This window comes from Ambystoma mexicanum, chromosome 4q, assembly GCF_040938575.1.
Source record: "Ambystoma mexicanum isolate Mex_15411 chromosome 4q, UKY_AmexF1_1, whole genome shotgun sequence".
Lineage (NCBI taxonomy): Eukaryota > Metazoa > Chordata > Amphibia > Caudata > Ambystomatidae > Ambystoma > Ambystoma mexicanum.
Window position 1 is genome coordinate 1,043,339,114 of NC_090928.1, and position 19,700 is coordinate 1,043,358,813.

Here is a 19,700-nt window from a genome sequence, read left to right on the forward strand (position 1 = left end):
CCCCAACAGGTTAGATACTTGGGGGGCGGGGGAGGGGGGTGGTATATGGCATGCTCCGCTTGACTGGTCCGCTCCCTTAACTATGACGCACTAGCTGTGGCGGTATGTGCAAATCTTTTTCTATGGAACCACTTGCCTATCTCTCTTATGGGTCGGTTAGCATTGGTCAAGATGATCATACTACCCAAACTATTCTACCTCTTTAGTACAATACCGCTCTGGCCAGGTAGGCCCTTCTTTGAGAAAATAACTGTCTGCTCCGCCTTTGTGTGGAAGGGTCATGTTAAGGCCAGCTGGCGATGCCTCACACAGCCTTATGACTGGGGGGGGGGGAAGACCGGCGGCCCCAGATTATGATGTGTATTACTTGTCAGCCCAAGCATATTATGCCATGAACTGGGTAGCAGACGCGCCTCAAACCTGGAAGTACAGGGGAAAACAAGGACTACGCTGCTGCATGGGATCGCTGCTGGGAAAAGGGGACACTGCAATCACTTGGACCCAACACTGGCCACACAGCAAGCATGGGCGAGACTGACACAGCAGCCCCAAAACATTGCAATGTATAGCCCCAAAATATCAATCTGGGATGTGCCTTAATTGGCCCCATCGATACTGTCCAGACACTGGCGGGAGGTGGTTACCATACAGTTCGGAGACCTGTACCAAGACGGTCAGTTCAACGTGGGATGGATTCCCACAAGAGCCGGAGTCACATCCGTGTCTAAATTACATAACCTCCTCCGGGGCATCTAAGAAAACTGCCTGAATATTATATAGGATGGCTCTGGAAACAAGAAGGATACAAGCACCTGATGTTGGAGAGGAATGGGAGAAGGAACTTGAGGTCACGTTCACAGACTTGCACTGGTCACATCTGTGCGCCCTCACGAAACAGGCGTCACTTAATTCTAGGTTTAGGCTGATCCACTTTAAAGTACTTAATAGAGTGCACCTTACCCCAGCTCGCTTGGGGAAAATGTACGCCACAGCTATAGGGAAATGCCCTTGGTGTGGGAGCGAAGAGGCCGATCTGACACACATGTTGTGGGCATGTGGGAAGCTCTCTGAATACTGGAGCGGGTTCTGTGAGGCACTAGAGGATATGGTCGAGCACCCGGTAAACTGGGAACCATCAGTGTGTATATTGGGTTGTGCACTTAAAATGAATGCAGCAAAACCAAAGCTTATTAATATTGGACTGCTATTGGCCAAGCACGCCATATTAATGAGGTGGAAGAGTGTGGCACCGCCAACAACCGAGGAATGACATGGTATGGGTAAATGACCAGGAAGAGGTATACTCTAGCTTACTTCCCCACACCAGCAGGCCGCGAGATATATGGGTGGGGGCTTCCACCAATACCTGAACAACAGAGTTGACATAGATAACAGTGAGAATTGAATAATGTGAGTGCTCTTCAGTCTAATGTGCCAGTGAAATGTTTGTATAACACGGTTTGTGTCAACATGAACCCCGCTGTATTAATGCTTGTGGTATCTGCTGTGCAATTTAAATAAATGTTTAAAAAAAAAAACATTTTTTAAAAACAGGACTGGGGAGAGCCATGCTCCCTGTGGTACACCGCAGTTAATCAGCTCTGGCTTGGAGCATGTATTGCCCCATACTACTCGACTTTCAATTGCGAAGGAAGGAGTCAATCCAGTCAATCACTCCACTGGATCTGCCCCCGTGGTCCGCAAGCCTAGTGAGCAGTTTCTCGTTATCCACGAGACACGAAAAGGCCTAAAAGCCGATTGCCTGTGGTAAAGAATCTTTATTTTCCACGTACTTCTGGAGCCGTGTGGTCGCCAACTTGTCTTATTTTTAGTAAAAAAGGCACATTCGTTACAGGTCTCAAATTACTACAGATTTTGTAATCTTGCCCAGGTTTCTTTAGCAAAGGTGCAACCATCACCTTTTTCAACTAGTCTGGCACATGGTTAGTTGCAAAAGTTGCATTGGCAAAACAAACCATTAAAGGAGTAAAAGTTTCCCTATATTCCAGAACAATTCTTGAAGGGATAATATCCCCTGTGCATGTAGTGGGGTGCATTTTCTTAAGGACTTCCTCCAATTCTTCTCTGGAGGTTGCTTCAATGGAGAACAAAGAAGTCTTCATATGCTGTAGAAACTCTACGGCAATAGACGCCGGGACGGACAAGTGTTTGTCCGGGTTATCAGTAATGGACTACGAGTAAGGTAATCACTACAGTGAGTAACTTTGTCATACTCCTATGTCCCGTCCCCTTTCCTCCATACTTGTGGGAGATTCCCAGGCACTGACCAAAGGAAGAACAGGTGGGGTGGATGGACATTTCCCTTAATGGAACAAATTCTATAGATATAGGTGAGAACATTGGTGTTCATCTCCCACTCGTAACTCTCCACAGATTGGCGGCTGAGGGAGTATGGAGCCACCTTAATGTGCCCCGGAATGTGCACTGCCTGAAGCCAGACATTGTGTTCGATTGCCCAATTCTAAATTTGGATAGCTAGATCCAACAGAGGAGGAGACCTGGTGCCCCACTGCTTGTTGATGTAGAACATCGCAATGGAATTGTCTGTGCAAATTTGAACCACACTGTTGGTGAGAGGATTGAAAAGCCTTGAGGGCCAGAAAAACTGCCAGGTGCTCTAGGTAATTGATATGGTACCGCCTGTCCTGGTGCGTCCACTAATTGTACAACTTGAGGTGACGCAGTGTAGCTCCCCACCCTAGAAGGGAGGAGTCTGTAGTAACCGTCACTTCTGTGCAGGGCTCATGAAAGGAGGTCCCCACTGAAAGGTTGCTGGCGGATGACCACCAGTGAAAATCTGCCGTCATGGAGGATGGAACTGGAGTCCAGATCCGAAGCCCGAGAGCAGCAGCACTGACTAGCAAGCTTAGTGTACCTCATCTTCAGTCGTGCAAGAGGTAGAGCTAACACGCAAGAGGACATAAGGCCCAGGAGTCTCTGGAACCACCAGGCGACATGTGGGAGGACGGCAGGAAGAGCTGACACGGGGTTGAAAGGTCTGCAATCCTGTCCTCTGTCAGGAACACCTTGGTACTGACAGTATCCCAACGGAAACCTTGAAAGATCAGGTTTTGAGCAACCGCCATCGACGATTTCTGCCAGTTCCCCGACAGTCCGAGATGGAACATGAGCTGGAGGAGTGACAGAAGATTGGCGGCCGCGGCCTGTCGTCAAGGAATGTGCAGGAGCCAATCGTCCAAGTATGGATATACATGAACTCCCTGCAGTCTGAAAAACACTGCGATGGCCGCCATAATCTTCGTAAAGACACGCAGCGCCAAGCTGAGACCAAACGGTAGCACTCGATACTAGAAGTGTTCCGTTCCCACGGAGAAACGCAAATATTTCCGATGCGGGTTCCAGATCAGGATATGCATGTAGGCGACCAGAAGGTCTACCACACTGAGTAAATCGCCCTTCTGGAGAGAGGACTTCATCTGGCTAGGCGTAATCATCTTGAATTTCTCTTGGGGTAGAAAGAGATTGAAATTGCAGAGGTCGAGGATAGTGCGCAGGCCAGCCTGGGTGGGTTTGGGCACTGTAAACAGACGGGAGTAATAGCCCTCCCCTTGCTCCGGCAAGGGAACAGGCTCCACTGCTCTGAGGTCTAGAAGTTTCTGTACTTCTGGGGGAGGGCGACCCAGTGTGCTGAAAAGGAGGAGAGGGTTGGTTAGGGAGGAGGTGGAGGAGGGGCAAGCAGAAGCCTGCAGGGGCAACGGACAAAACCAATGGGTCTTCTGTAATGGCCTGCCACGCCCCCAGATGAGACGATATTTGTCCTCCCACCGGAGTCTCGTGCAACCAATGGAAAATATCATTTAGATGGTTTATCGGCGGGGAGACTACCCCTTGCTGAAGACGAGGCTGCTGACTAAGATAAAAACCGGCCACTTTGCCTTTGCTGCTTGCGGTGGGGGCAGGAGCATCTGCCCGGCGCGCACAATGGTCCTGCAACCCTCTGAAACCAGAAAAGGACCTTGTTTGAGACCCTGACCTAAGCCGCCTTAGTTGGGGTTTTGGGGAGGACCGACAACGACTTAACAGTTTGCGTGCTTGCCTTGGTTTTGGCGAGTTCCTCATCAGTGGAGGAGTGGAATAGTTCCTTACCTTTGAAGGGAAGATCAAGTACTTTGTCCTGAACCTCCTTCGAGAACTTCGTAGCATGCAGCCACGCTTGGCGGGAGAAGTCTACTCCAAACATAAGGCCCCGAGCAGAAGTATCAACATGATGGGCCGCGGCCTCCAACAGGTCATACGCCAGACCTTTGGCATCGGATAAGCCGCCCTCAAGTCTTCGAACTTGTCAGGAGGTATACATTCCTGAAACTCAGCAAGCTCCTTCCACATCCTAAGATTAGCAGCCGCCAGGATGACCTTGGTGTTAGGCTGACGCAGCTGGAGGGGCGAATTGGAAAATACTTTTTTCCCAATGGTGTCAAGAAGCTTGTCCTCCTTGGAAAGGAATTGGGACGCTGCATTGGGGGATCTAGAGGACAGCTTGGGCTGGAGAGTAGCTGCTGCCGCCACCATCGATGAGGGGAGTGGACATGCAGTCAAGGGCATGTCTTCAGACATGTGTAGCTTGTAGCGAGCGTCAATTTTCTTGTTTAGGTGCTGCCGGAATGAGATTTTTCCCAGACCTTACAAGCCTAGGCCAGGACATCCCTTTGAATGAATAGGCCAGTGCGCTCCTGTGTGGACAGTGTAAAGGCCCCCGAAAGTGCACCTTATTGTGGACCTGGAAGCTCGGGTATTGGAATGTCTAGCAACGCCATCATATCCACTACCCGGTCGTGAAAGTCTCTAATAGAGCGGGTCGTCGCTATCCTGATCCGCTGGATCTTCATCCAGTGCGGCGGGAACAGAATCCTGATCAACAGCACGTGGCACCTCAGACCTCGTGGGTAGACTGGACTGCCTAACAGGAGCTATTAGCACAGGTGAAACTGGAGGCACAGGAGGGGGCGGCCCCAATGGAAGTGGGGGAGGAGGTGGCACTACCGGGACCTGCGGAGGAGTAACCGGAACAGGTTGCGGTTCAGGTGGCATAGGATACATTTCTTTGAAAATCTCCTTAAAGTATGCCTTTATTGTATCAGAGTCCATAAGCGTCTGAAACTTGTCAAAAAATGCTTCTTCAGAAGAAGGCCTAGGCACTGGAGTGGATAGAGGCCGCACGGAAGTGGCATACCCCCGGGATTGCAAAGAGGATGGTTGCCAGGAAGGCACTCTGCCAACTGGATCCACATAAATCAAGTGAGCGGATGTAGGAGGGAGCGAGACTGTGTGTGGCAGCAGAAAACAAGCATGCCAATCCATCAGAGGGCGGAACGGATTCTTATTATCCACGTCACGTAGAAAGTGCTGCTCCACCCCAAAAACGGGGCCCGTCGAAACCAGCTGTTGAGAACGTTGGTGTGAGAGAGGTAGTCAAAATGGCTGCCGTAGACGGCTGGGGTTGGACCGCCATTTTGTTACTGCTGGAGGTGAACTGCGTCACAGGAGTCAGCGAAGCCGTTGTCACCATAGGGCTAACAGGGGACTTATGTTCCATTTTAGCCCTGTGAAAGGGAACCTCGGCAGAGCCGGTACTAGCAAGATTTAGGGTGTTTAACTGTCTTCTTTGCCCCCTCAGCAGAATCGGTTTGACCACAGGCTTGTGTGTGGGAAGGCGCCTTCGGAGAAGGCCCCTCGATCTTGCTGGTCCCAAGTGGGGGATCCTCGGGAGTAATCCCCGTGCATTTAGTCACCTTAACGGGAACCTCAAGACGCATTCGGTGCACTTAGTTCCAGATTTGGAAACCTCAGGAGATACCCTGGTGAAAACAGCCCCAGAAGTACTGGGATTAAACTTAGCCCCTAGATGAGGTACCTCCGATGAAGATCCGGTCCTGGTAGCCCCCTTACAGGGAACCTCGAAGAAAACTCCAGAGTCCAGGTTAGATTCCTTTAGGGACACCTCAGGGAGAACTCTGGTACCAGAGCCACTTGGGCCCCTCCCGGAACCATAAGACCCCGGGAAGGAGTCCTGGCCGGGGTGCCATGAAAAGGAAGAAATTTACCAGCCTCTTCCTTTTCTCTTCAATGAACTGCTGTAAATGTGGAAGAGGAATCCGCTGGAACACCTCCTCCCACCTGACAAGCTGACGCTGGAGTGTCCAGATGGAGTGGGAGTCGCAGTAGAAGCAGGAGTCTGGCCGGTATTCCGGGCCCAAGCAATCCAGACAGAGAGTGGGGATACGCCCTCGCGAAACGACGTTCGCACGTAGCAAAGGACATGAAACCCAGATGCTCCGGCATAGATGGAAGAGAGAAGACAGTGGAACCGGAGTAGGAATATGAAGGACAAGGGAACAAAAATAAAACATTCCCTAAAACGCAAGTGCATCCAACCCAGACCATGCAGAGAAAAGGACATATACAGTAATGAAGATGTACTGTAGCTGCAGGTAAGTTCTTCAGGTTTATTATGTTACATGTTTAAGTAAGAACAAGGTATAGACAGGACACACCGGTGCCGACAACCCACTGTTCCTAACTATTCTTGGTCGATCACCGGGGGTAGGGATATTACACATACACCAACATTCCACACACAACCTCACACACTCCGAGATCACACAGGCATCCACACACAAAGATAGGGACAGGGGAAACCAGATACCATGCACCTTTCTTACCAAAGAAAAAAAAAACAGATCTAACACCACTACAACATCTTAATAATATACACATTATTTAGAGATCAGTGGTAATCCCACAGTAATTCTGAAAAAACACTGCAAACCTTGGTTACTGTCATCACTCGGTCTGGTGGATGTACCGCGTAGCATTGCAGAATTAATCCCCATTTTTGGAGTCCATTGGCAGATTTGATGGATTTAATGCGAGTAGTAATTCCATTCATAGTAAATCTTCACTTTTTTCTTTAGGTAAAGTCTAGGATTTCCCTCCTGCTATGTGCTGGAGGGAAATCCTACACTTTAGCTCCAAAGTTAGAATTCTATGGTGAAGTAAAACGGTGGTAACATGGCAGTAAATCTGTCATTTTACTGCCATTTTTCCTGCATCACTGAATTCGCAATGAGGCCCTGTAAACGTAAACAACACACCCCACTTTCAAGTTTTGGGTTTGTAAATCTTACATTTCAAGTTTGCACTAACACACCATAAAGGCTTTTTCGAACCACCTGGGTCCTACTTTAAGAACCATTATGCCCAAGTATGCACAGTAGACCCAAGTGTCATTCTTGAGCTTAATTGGGTATTGTAATCACTGCAGGAAATGTTATGGGTAGGGCTGCTCAGGCGATGCACATATTTTATTTAGAAACACTGAGGTTTGGTTGCAGTAGTAACATTTTAAGCATACCTACAAACATGTATAGCTTTGTGCCAAGTACTGCACATGAAAAACAACACATCCTGCTATCAAATTGTGGGCTTTTAAATCTTACATTACAAGTTTGCTCTACAATACCACGTGAGTTGCTTTTTACCTAATAGGTCCCCTTTAAGAATACTTTCACTGTTCTGTGCCTTTGGCAGTGTGAGATGTATTGTTATAGAGATAAGGTGGCCTGCATACCATGCATTCTCTTCCTGCATCTATGGAGTGTAAGGTGAAGATTCACTTTTTTTCTCTTTTCCAAAGGAAATACATTGTAACTCATTTCCCAGTGACTGCCATCTGATGAGGACTTCTATGGCACCACCAAAGCGAATGCATCGTACCATCTCAGTGAGTTAGTCCAATAAAAGTTACTAACAATTGGATATCTGTGTGATTTTACAACTGAACTTACACAGCAACAAAACGACTATCATCTAAGCACTAATCTTGGGAAAAGAATCCTTGAAAAGGAACGTTGTGGGACGACGTGGGCAGTCGTGTTGTCTGGATTTAGCTGGAATACATATCTTTCACTGTATAGGCATTCAAATATAAATCCACATAATAACAGAAGGCTAGAAAGACTATACTTAATGCTCAAAAGGCGCTAGTGCATATTGGCTCATGTATAAATATCAAACTGCAGTGTAAACTAACATGAGATTAAAAGTAATTAACTGCAGCAAATCAGTCCTTATTATGCAGTTGCAAATACAACTGTGTCATGGACTAATTGTACTATATTCCAAAGAAAGGATTAAGTAGAGAATTCGTATTTAACCAGGACACGAAGTAGTTTTCTGCAGTATGTAGTAGTCTGTTCTTTTAAGATGTATTAATGTACATTTCCCGATGGTATAACAAAAAAAGGATAAAGCAATACTTACGCACTAAAAACACAGCTTTCTGCTCAAGAGCGATTACCATGAGATCATTAGTAGGTGAAAGGGATACAACACAATCCTGGAGCCAGGAATTAGCAGCAGCATTGCTAGCTGGTTCTTCTTCCTGTGTGTGTAATACAAATCCATAAGGAACTTTTACAGCATTTTTAAAGAAATATCTGCCTTCTATTTAATAATACAATGGGAAGACTGAAATGTGTCTAACAACTAAAGACGCTAATGGCAGCTAACCTATAACTTGAAATCAGATTGCCACTGTACAATACAAAGGGAAAGAAATAAGCACATGGACCAAAGACAAACAACAGTATATAGATAACCTTAGAAATATCAACATTTAGTAACAAAAGGAGCTGATTAATCTTAACACAGGAAAAGTTTTCGCAGCCCATGTTCACTCCAATATTGTTTGTGCAGAGTGACTTCACTGGACTCCGGTTTATCCCTTGGGCCCGTCCTCTTCCGGAGTAACACGCTGGCCACTGTTTTTTTACAATTGTTTGTTGTTGGGCAGTAAACTCTAGGACGCCTTAGACCATCGGAGACACCTATTAATTTTGGCCATTAGGTGGCTCTGGAAATGCTGCCTATAAGCAGAAACTATTGTCATGGGAAGTGAAGATAGTGGAGAGGTGGAACGTGAAGAGGGACAGAGACATAGCATATGGGTGTAGTTTAGTTATTTAGCCACCCAATGACTGACCATTACCCAGAGAGCAAAGTGGGCTGAATTTAAAGGGTACAAAATTCCCTTAATTTTTTGGGAAATTAGTGATGGTTCCCTTACTTTATTTAACCAGGAGCACAGTTCCAGGACAGCAGTGATGGACACCTTTATTTATGTATTAAGTAACTTCTTTCCTATTGGGGATATGAGCCTGGGTTGTGCGGGTAACACTACAGTGCCCACCATGGTGAGCTATCTTGCAGGCGCTGGATTGCTGTTGCTCCTTTGTATTGACTGCGTGGGACATAACATTCATTCTCAAGCAGTCACAAAGCCCAGTTCTCGGGCACTGTCATGTGCCTTCTACAATTATTGTTTTTAATTTATTTTTATTTTTGCTTTAATTTATTACAACATTTTTAGCAAACACACAACAGAAAGAAAAAAAAACACCACAAAGAAAGAAAAAAAGAGAAGACCCACTTCCTCCCATCTAAATGACCTTAAAACGAGGAATCCCCTAAACACTTGAAATATGCATAGCCAAGACGTGGAAAAAAATACTGCCATCATTTTTTCTTTTCAGTATTGCTCGACCAAAATCTCCTCTGTAAATGATACGGTTATGTTACGTTCCAATAATCTATAGAGTGCACATCCAGCACAAGTACAGCTCGCAGCTAGGACACTAAACGAGGGCAGTCAGCCACCAGTCTAGAAGAGAACGTTTTTAGCGCACACCAGAACTGAAGATGGTTTTTGTTAGATTCTGCATGCCCGTGGATAGCCCATTCCGACTGAACGTAGAGATCGAATAACATAGGGGACAAGGCGTAGCCTTCAGGAACACCACAGAATAGAGTGTGAGACAGAGAGAAAAGGAGGAAGGGAAAGTGACTGGCCTCATCCCGATAGAAAGAAAGAGAACCAGGCTCGGACGTTTCCCGAGAGCCCTGCTGTGGCCAGGCGGGACAGCAAGATGGAGTGGTCAACCATGTCAAACGTCGCCGACAGGTCGAGTAGTATCAGTGCACCCACTCATCTTGATGTGGCAACATAGCCAGGTCATCCATTGCAGGCACCAGTACACTCTCGGTTCCCTGTCCTGGTCGAAACCCAGACTGGAATGGATCAAGACTGTTTGCGTGTTCAAGACAGGAAGAAAGATGCAGGGACACCAGTGATTCTAATACTTTCATGAAGAAAGGAAGAAGTGAGATAGGGCGGTAATTAGTTAAAACCGCAGGGTCAAGCAAAGGTTTCTTTAATAGTGAAAGGACGATGGCCTGTTTCAGCTCAACAGGGATAATTCCTGCAATAAAGCCACTGGCATAGTGCCTAAAGGGGCTGCCGATTTCAGTTTTGCAATTGGTTTAGTACATCCTCCCTAGCGAAGATCGGAATTCCGACCAGGAATGTAATGGTCTGATGTTAGGTTCAACTTTTTCTATAGGTGAACTCACAGAGTAGTTGCTCTGAATGAGGTCATGAATACGGACCACTTTAGTGATGAAAATTCGCCAAGGAGTCACACAAAGCCTGTGAGGGAGCTATTTTGGGTGTAAAGGCAACAGTAGAGCTAAATTATTTGACAACCGAAATAGCTCTTTTGACGGATTGAGAGCCATCTTAACTCTACTAGTGAAAAAAGACCGTTTAGCAGCTTTGATTGCATTATGATAACTGTAGGCCAGCTTCTCGAAACGTGCCTTTTCATGTATATCATCATTTCATCACCATTTCCGGTGCAGCCAATACCAATGGTACCCTTTCTCCTCTCAGAACCAAAGCCTACCACTCCTCTGGAGTCAAAGATTTTAAATCTGTTATCAAATGCCCAAAGTACTTTGCCCTTATTTCAGTCAACCTCTGGCATGATAAAAAATGAAACCCCAAGTAGGGGTAAAGAGGAAGCGACATGTAAGAAGTATTACATATATGCTATTGATCGGTTTATTAATGTATGCATGTCTATGTGCTCCAAAATTGAAATAAAGTTGGTAAAAAAAAAATGGTGTTTTAGAGTTTCCACCGTTTTCTCTTTTCCACAGAATCGACATTGGTAGTCTTTTGGTGCTGTGACTGCCGTTCTTGCTGCAGTTATCTCTTTTATCAAGAGCAAGTTCAGCCGAATCCTTAAGAATTGGTCACAGTGGCTTCTGGTTTAGGAATTTAGCCAAGTAGCCTGGCAGTTGCCCCAAGGGCCCTGGCGTCCCGTTTCAGTTGGTAAAACAGTTTATAACTGTTTGCTTCATTGTTTGAAGTCATCCAATCAAGCTCCCTCAACTTGGTTTTCACCCGACACAGGTTCAATTTTAGTTCCTCCTATGTGCGTCTCGTCTCTTTCAGTTTGTTCCGATTGGCCGCTACCCATTCCTTCGGGGTCCCGTTTAATCCCTTCATAATTTCTTTATGTATAATCTCTGTGGTTCTTACTCCAGACCCCAGGAGTTACTTCCTGTAGAGTGCCAATCTCTTCCAGTTCACCGTTGCTCGTAATGATAGCAGACCCCATTCTCTTTGTACGATCTCAATTGGTATGGAAGGTGGAACTTTCAAAACACTCTTCCAAAAAAAGCCAACTCAAAGGCACTCCGCCTATACAAGGCGGAAAACATAGCTGTGTCTAATATTTGGTCCTGGTCCGCTAAGAAGAGATTGAAAAGGGCCAGTGCCAGTGGACACCCAGGCTTCAAGCCTCTAGTTGACTTTATCTGTTGTGCCAACTGACCACACTTGTTTAGTCTTACCCACATGCTGGTGTTGGAGTGGAGCGGGACTAATTGTTCCAAAATGGACCTCGGGCAGTTCAACATCTGCAGTTTGTTCCACACTACACGGCTCGTCCCACCTGGTCTGCGGCTTGGAAAATGCCCACAAAAGCCAGATATATCTTAGGCCTTGTGTCCCAAACTTTCCCCTTCAAGATGTTTAGGAGTAATAGGTTGACACTTGTCCCTATCCCTCTTACAAAGCCGGTTTGAAACGTGTCGTTACAGCCCTCTCGATGTGACCACTCAAAATATTCTCTATACAGTGAGAAACATCCCATGGCAAAGTTCAGTAGGGGCAGAATCCCTCTTTTCTTCGTAAAGGGACCGGAAATGGGCCACCCAAGCTTCCGCCGAAACGCAATTGATCTGCATTAAAGTTGCATTACCAAGGCGATTGTTTATCAGAGTCCAGAATTCGCATGATTTCCAACCGCAAATGATTTTCAGCATAGAGTTCTACCGATACATTTTTAATTTGCTGGCTCGCAGCCAGGACTTATAATGTTTGGCTGCGATTTTGGCTTCAAGGGGGGCATCCATCTTGATTGAGTTCTTGGCTCTACGGAGCACTCCTCAGATCGCTCTTCTCTTGGGGACCAAGGCCTCGTCATAGAAGTGAAGTGCTTTCCTTTCTTGACCACTTTATGAAAGCAGTTGAGTAGCGGTACATGATCGATCAGGCTCTCCTCAACCATCAAGCTTAATGGGAGTCCATGCCTGACTCATAGATTAAGGGCCTCTCTCGACATTCTCAGTGTCTACCCTCCATTATATTAAGACACAGGTCCTAGCATTTTCGATTGATTCATTCATTTTGTTATTCATGATCCAGTTAATTGCAAAGAGATGCAGGAAGGACCCGCTTGGCTATGCACCCCCACAATGATTTCTTGGGCGAACAGTTTGTTACTTGCCACTTTAATTAATCCAAGTCCAATTCCCGGACCTGATTGCCATTAGTACTGGTCTCCCCTTTGGCCCCTTTTCTGCTTGGCTTAAAATCACACAGTACCCATCCAGGGAAGGTGTTTGGCACAACCACGTCTCCTGTAGGCATAATAAATTGACTCAAAATTCACATCAATTTTTTATCATCAAATGCCTGAACTCACTAGAATTCCATGAGGCCAGCCTTAGTTGGTCCGGGTAGGTCATTTCGGAGAGCTAGGATCACTTTGTGCCTGCCACGGTTCCTGATAGCCATGCAAAAATTGGGGTCTACAGGTGCACACCTTTTTAGCTACAAAAGCTCCAACTTTCAAAATGTTAATGCCTTTAAATAATAATTTAGGGCACAGGGGAGGAAAACAGACTCTGACACAAAGTCTGAAACTAAGACGCAAAAGGAAAACATGTCTACTCTAGAGACACTCCTGTCCCTTGCACACCATCAATGATGAATAAATCAGTCAAAAAAAGTATTAGATATTGTCAAACCAAAATCAAATATATTTACTCATAGAAAATACAAAGTGTTCAAATATACATTCAATACTTATCATACAGCAAGCGATTTACCACAAATGTATAAATACAAAAATACATAAATTAAACGTAGGGGAGGGAAGATATCATTGTCTCCTGTAGTTCATGAATTTAACAAAACAGAATTCCAGCTTCAATGTTGATAGCTCTACGCGTTTCGGGGTAAGGACCCCTTCTTCAGGAACAAAACAATCTGTAGAAAAGTTCACATGAAAGTTCAATAAATATTACAATCTTGCAACAATTCATCAGATACTTCAATTAATTGTACAATACTTCAACACCAGACAATTCTTTGCCAATGGTATGTGGCTTTTCTACCACGTCTAGGTGGTCTACATCCATAAATCAAACCGTATTTAGCCTTCCATTTAACCATAAAACCAACGATCGTAAGGGATCCAACGATCATACCTTAATACCAAGTTTCTCACGAGAGATGCAAGGTCCTGCCATATATAGACAGAACTAAACTGCTAATTTTGGCAACATTTCTAGACCAAAAGAATACTTAGATCTACAATTTAGAAAAATCAACCCATCCTCAGACATATTCAATAAAGAGACTACCTGTGCCTCAAATATGTGGGTATTGTTCTGCTGGGTCTAATGGCGGTTTGTCCAGGGTGAGTAACGAGGTGAATGTTCATAACTTTTTCATCTCTTAGATGCAGCTGCAACGTCACAGCCAATATTCTAGAGAGGCAGTTATCAAAGGACGAGAGGTCATTTTAAGTGGACTCATCTAAAGAGACATTAATGCTTACCACTCATGAAAATCATACGAAAAATTCCCAATAAGCGTGAAGTCACTCATCCCATGCCTCTTGGTTGTTGTCATCAATAAGGACCCAAACGATTTTTTGGAAATTATTATGAATGAAGCTTCCCTATAGTTAGAAAGTGGCAAAAATCAGTCAACCTTAGCAATGTCGCCTGGTCATGTCTGCTAATTGTCATGTCTATATTCCACCAGTTAGTGGGCATTTTTTGACAAATAAACATCAAGTCAATCTCACCTACTCTTTTGTCTTAGCTACGATTCAGCAGCGAGAACGACGCGTCCCGCCTACCAGTGGGTAGTCTTAACGATGCATTGTCACATGTGGTGCCTATTTTTAAAAGATAAAAAAATACCAATATGTAAATATTTGTCTTACACGAGAATCGAAGATCCCCATGTTAGTATATGCTTCCACTGCTCAGATAAAAGTAGGCAAGAGTGCCGACTTGTATAATATGCAAAGTATGACCGACCACCTTTGCCACAACGCTACCATATTTAGCTAGTCAATAGCTTACAAAAGTCTCTTCTAGCTGATTAGCATGTGCTGTGAACCTTAGGAGAAAAGGGGGGCTGTCGTGACCCAATATCACCACTCTCCAACTTCTCGTTGCCGCTGTAACTGCAAAAAAGTTCCTCTGATGAGTTCCAGTCTCATTACTTGTGACGCTATAAGTCACATGATTTTATATGCGCCGGAGGGCGCTGTGGTGACGTCATTCGTGTCACGCATACGCCGCCAATAGACATCAATAAAGTGACCACTTCAGTATTTTTCGGCCCATAGCTCTGACAAATACTAAAGAAAGACTCCAATTGGAACACAAACAACATGCTCATGTCCGAAGGTCATATCTGATGTTCAATGTCATTCGCTGCCCGTTCTCGACCTAATATACATTCTGTCATTCACAAGATCACTCCATCCTCGTGGACATAGACAGCCAAATACGACCCATTATTTTCAAAGTATGGTCCAAGAAGCATAAGACTTATAATTCATTATATAATAAAACAATTCATCACACAATAAGTATGAAGTCTGATGTAAACGGATATTTCCTAATGCTGTCTCTTGCCAGTCTCTCGCAGTATTCAATTGGATGGTTCTAATATGGTACTGTCAACTTATGAAAGGTAATAGCCCCAGAATTTTGTATATGTCTAAATGAAACACTTTAATGAAAACTCTTCATTGAGACCTTTGGTGTGGACAGTATCCAGAAGATGGATCCAAAACAACTCACGTTGGGCAAGCAATCTATTATAATCCCCAGCACATGATGGTTTCCTGACAACTTCTAGGATTTGAGATAAATTGTGTCTGAATGCTGTGAAATGTCTTGCAACTGGTTATTTTTCGTTTTTGGGTTGCACATTAGATTTATGTTCCGTCCACCTTTCGCGGGCTGAATGAATTGTTCGGCTAACATATAGGAGACCGCATGGACATTTAATGCTGTAGATAATACTTTTCGTTCTACAAGTCGCAAAGTGCTTCAGTCTAATCTTTTTGCCAGTCTGTGGAAGCATAATGCAATCGACCTTAATGATGTTTTTGCAATGACTGCATGAGAGGCAGGCAAATGTGTCCTTTTTCTTAGATGCTAAAACCATCTGATCTTGTCTGGGCCTCCTTTCGGCTTTAATCAGTATATCTCTCAAATTAGTCCCGCGCCTATAAACCATCATAGGTGGTTGCGGGAACAATTTTAAGAGCATTGGGTCATGATGCAAGATAGGCCAGTTCTTCTGTAGAATCTTTTTGATATGTTGACTTTGCCTGGAAAATTTAGAAATATGTAGGATGGAGTTCACTTCTTTCTTAGGCTTTGAGGTAAAGAGTTGTTGTTTAGTGATCTGTGTAGATCTCGACAAAGCATCTTCTACCACTTTCTCGGGGTAACCCCATGTAGTGAATGTATGAGTAAGAAGGTAACATTCAGTTTCAAAATCTTCCTTATCTGAAATGATTCTCTTAAATCGCAGAGCTTGGCTATATGGAAGGCTTGACAACATGGTACAAACTTGTGTCCATAACAACTACTGCTCCTCCCTTATTTGCAGACTTAAGACTGAGATCTTCATTTTTTTGCCAAATGTTCAATTTCCTTCAATTGAGAGTCTTTAATGTTAAAGGGAGTTGGCAGAGTATACTTAATCTTGCTCAGATCCCGTTCCACATTGTATTTGAACAGATATCACTGGATTTTGTAATGGGGGATCAAAGAAACTTTTAGGTTTTAATTCTAGTCTCTCTTCCACCTCTTCCACACAAACCTCAGCCATTTGAGTAGCGAAAAACAATTTAAGTTTGACCTTCTGTATCAACAAATGGAGATTTACTTTTTCTTGGAACAGTGATGTATTGGATGTAGGGACAAAGGATAATCCTTTATGGAGGAGATCCATTTTATTAGGTGTCAAAGTTTTACTTGAGATATTCACTACAATATTTTCACTTATTTGTTTTTCTTTTTTGACCGTGTGCCCACGTCCTGTCTTTAAGGAGACGGGCCCGTCAGTACATTCGACTGTGATGGGACAGTTATCACAGTGGGTTACTATCCTGTCCTTGTGATTGTGAGGGTGGTTTCTTGCCAGGGATCGCCTCGCCAATGCTGCCCTCACTACTATTCCCTGAGGCAGATGGGTTGGGGCGTGGATTAGGGAATCTATTTTTATTCCGTTGTGCGTAATACTCCTGCCATGTATAGACTAGGTCATTGAGGTAATCAAACGGGTCCCTTTTAAATTTCCTCACTTTACGTTGTTCAATATAACCTCTCTGCTCAGGCACTTCCATTATTGGCCTGCACTGTGATGCTGAAGTTAGGGCTTCTAGGGCTTTTATATAGTTGGTTCGGGTCCACTGCAGTTTTGAAAGTGACTTTTTTAAGTGCTCTACACAGGGCTCTATCCCTGCGTTCTTCTTCCTTTAGGTCTCCGCCAGACTTAGTATGAAGGCGCTTATTAGTTCTTAATGCCAGCCTTCCTGGCTATGTGGTGCGAGTGGCTTCAATTTCTTTCACGGTGGGAGGTCAAATCCCAACATCAGCAAGCTTTCAGTTGAACCCAGCAGCATTACCTTCACGACCGTAGAGGTTGTGTGTAAATAAATGCTGCCATCAGTGCGCATCTCATCTGCAAACTCTATCATCTTGAAATCGCTGCATTTGATCTGGCGCAGGTTCTGGATACATTGTAAAAGGTCCAATACACTCTTGCTGTTCAAGATTAGGTCGTCCTCGGTGTACACCAACCTTTCCAATTTCACAGAGCGGGTACTAGATCTCCATTGTGCTCCGCCTCTACCAAGGGGGCCCGAAGGCCGACGCAATCCCTCCAATTACACGTCGTCCCCTCAAGATTGACTCGGTACACTGATCAGGAATGTTTTTTACTTTTGTCGAGTCCCTGGTGTTTCCAACCATACTTGGGCCCTAATATAGTTTTTCTTGTTCCGGTCTCAGCGCAGGAGTCCACCATCCTTGGCTGGCTTCAGGGTCTCCCTCTGCTAAATCCGTGCATTGGGAGGTTTGTCTTACATTGTTAATGGGTAAATGATCAGACCCCACCGTTCTTCCTACCGGTTGATGTCTATTAGTTATTCTAAGTCTTTTTTTTCCTCTAATGGTAGAAATTGGCCCAAAGACCCGACTAGTTTCTGAGGCTCCTTCTGGTACATACGGGCACTGAGCGGTTGATCTCAGGTCATTAGCGAGTAGGTGCTCACAACCCACCTTTCCTTCCACAGCTTGATGTCTATTAATTATTCGGCATCTTTTTTCCTCTAGTGTCAAGTATTTTGGAGCGTCAGCAGTCATCACAATTTATTTTTGATCAGGCCTGGGGCTTATGCCTTCGGTCAAGGTTGACACTGTTGCAGATGAAGTGGTGGGGGGTTCCAGGTGGAAATCTGACTCTTCAATTGAGTATACTGAATTGTCCATCAGCTCCTCAGAGATACTTGTATGTCTCCCCTCTTCCCACTCCCTCAGCACTTTCTTGGCCACCAACAATCTATAGTGTGAAAGGTCTGCTAATCCCACATCGGGAGGTGTCTATGTCACCGTCTTCCTGTGAATCAACTGCAAAGGCTGGGTTGTTTTTTGGACATTTCTGGGTGTCTAGGTTTGGTACTACAGCAGCATTTTTGTATTGGTTGGTTTAACTGTGCTGGTTCTTTACTCATGTTCTTCTCCCACTTTTGGCAGAAGATCAGGTATTCTTTATTTGAAATGACTACTCTTTTCTCTTTTTGTTAATAATTGCTCCACCTGGGTGTTTAGGTTGCACGCATTGCATTCACCCCGGAGCGTGGTCACAACCTCCAAAGCCTCTTTTTCTACACTAACGTCTATGTCCATGCTGGCAATTACCCAGTGATAGTCTTCTGGCAGTTCAGTCTCACGAAGTCAGTTTCCATCTGGGCCTGTCTGCACTAGCTGGTCCCGGGTGGTCACCTCCCCCTTCTTCCCTGATGCTGGCAGCGCCTCCACTGTATTTCCGTTTGCTGACAATTTTGCCTGATGGAGTTCCAAAGCTGTTACGAATCCCTCTATAAACAGCAATTTAGAGTGGACCATAGCCATCATCGTGGTCGGTCTTTCATGGTGTCATTGAGCGCTTCATATAGCTTAGTAAATAGTGCCAAAGCTATTGTTATTGAGGACATGATAGTTAGCAGGTTAGACTTTGATGTCAGAACTACCCGTCTCGTTCACACCCTCTATGGCACGTTGAAGGCTCAATAGGGGATTTCCGAGCTGGATGAGTGGTTAAGGAATTCCTGGGAAAGGTGGAGTGAAGAGTTGCTTCCCAGAGTTTGCGGACCCACCACAGACGGATTGGTGTTCACTGTTGCAGTGGGATCAACACACATTGGGGGGTTCCCCCAAATGAACCATTCGATAACTAATTTAATGGCCCAGTCTTGGCTCATACTGGGTCCCATTCCATAGGCTATTCGAAATCACTACACAGAATGTTACACACAGTGCAAGGTATTTGTCATTTTATATTAAAATGGTTACAATTTATTGCATAGGCCATTGGTCCTATGTTTACAGAATAAAACAAACCACATAAATACATATGTCAATATGAAAGATGTATGCATACATCCAATGGCATTTTGTGATTGAATCATAAAACCTAAAGTGACACAGAAAAAATTCTATAGTGAGGAGGAAAGCGGGCACAAACACTATCTTCCTGGCCCTATCTGGCTAATAAGTCACAGATAACCTCCATAAAGCGGTGCCACTTATTTCATGTTCTAAAATTGATTGTACATGACAAAATTAATTATTCATGACCAAAAAAACACATCCCAGGTCTACGTCCATGGTGGCGTTGTTGAACCATACAGCATAACTCGATGACACAGAGTAATGCAAGGGACGTTTCGGCAGGGCATCAATTATACTGCCTTCATCAGGACCCCAAGGGAAATGGAGCTCTGTGGATGTGATAAATAATAAATTTACTGTCGTATAAAAACATATTTAAGAGCGAGCAACCAAAAAACCAGCTGCTGGAAAGGTAATATGTAAAAATGTGGGGAGAAAGAGAGCCTCCACTGACTAAACACCAAGCTACTGTGTGTAAGCAGAAAACCACACCTAGCCAGCCAGAGGGGTGACATCTACATAAAGGAACCTCCACC

The 19,700-nt window shown here is 44.7% G+C and overlaps 1 protein-coding gene across 1 annotated transcript in view; it reads right to left on the bottom strand.

Moving 5' to 3' along the window:
- Window positions 1-19,700, bottom strand: part of RAB3GAP2 (RAB3 GTPase activating non-catalytic protein subunit 2) — a 2,371,691-nt gene that overhangs the window by 2,173,690 nt on the left and 178,301 nt on the right. Inside the window, exon 3 of the mRNA XM_069608591.1 lies at window positions 8,302-8,422. Coding sequence (XP_069464692.1) covers window positions 8,302-8,422 — 121 coding nt within the window. The remainder of the gene's footprint in view (window positions 1-8,301; window positions 8,423-19,700) is intronic.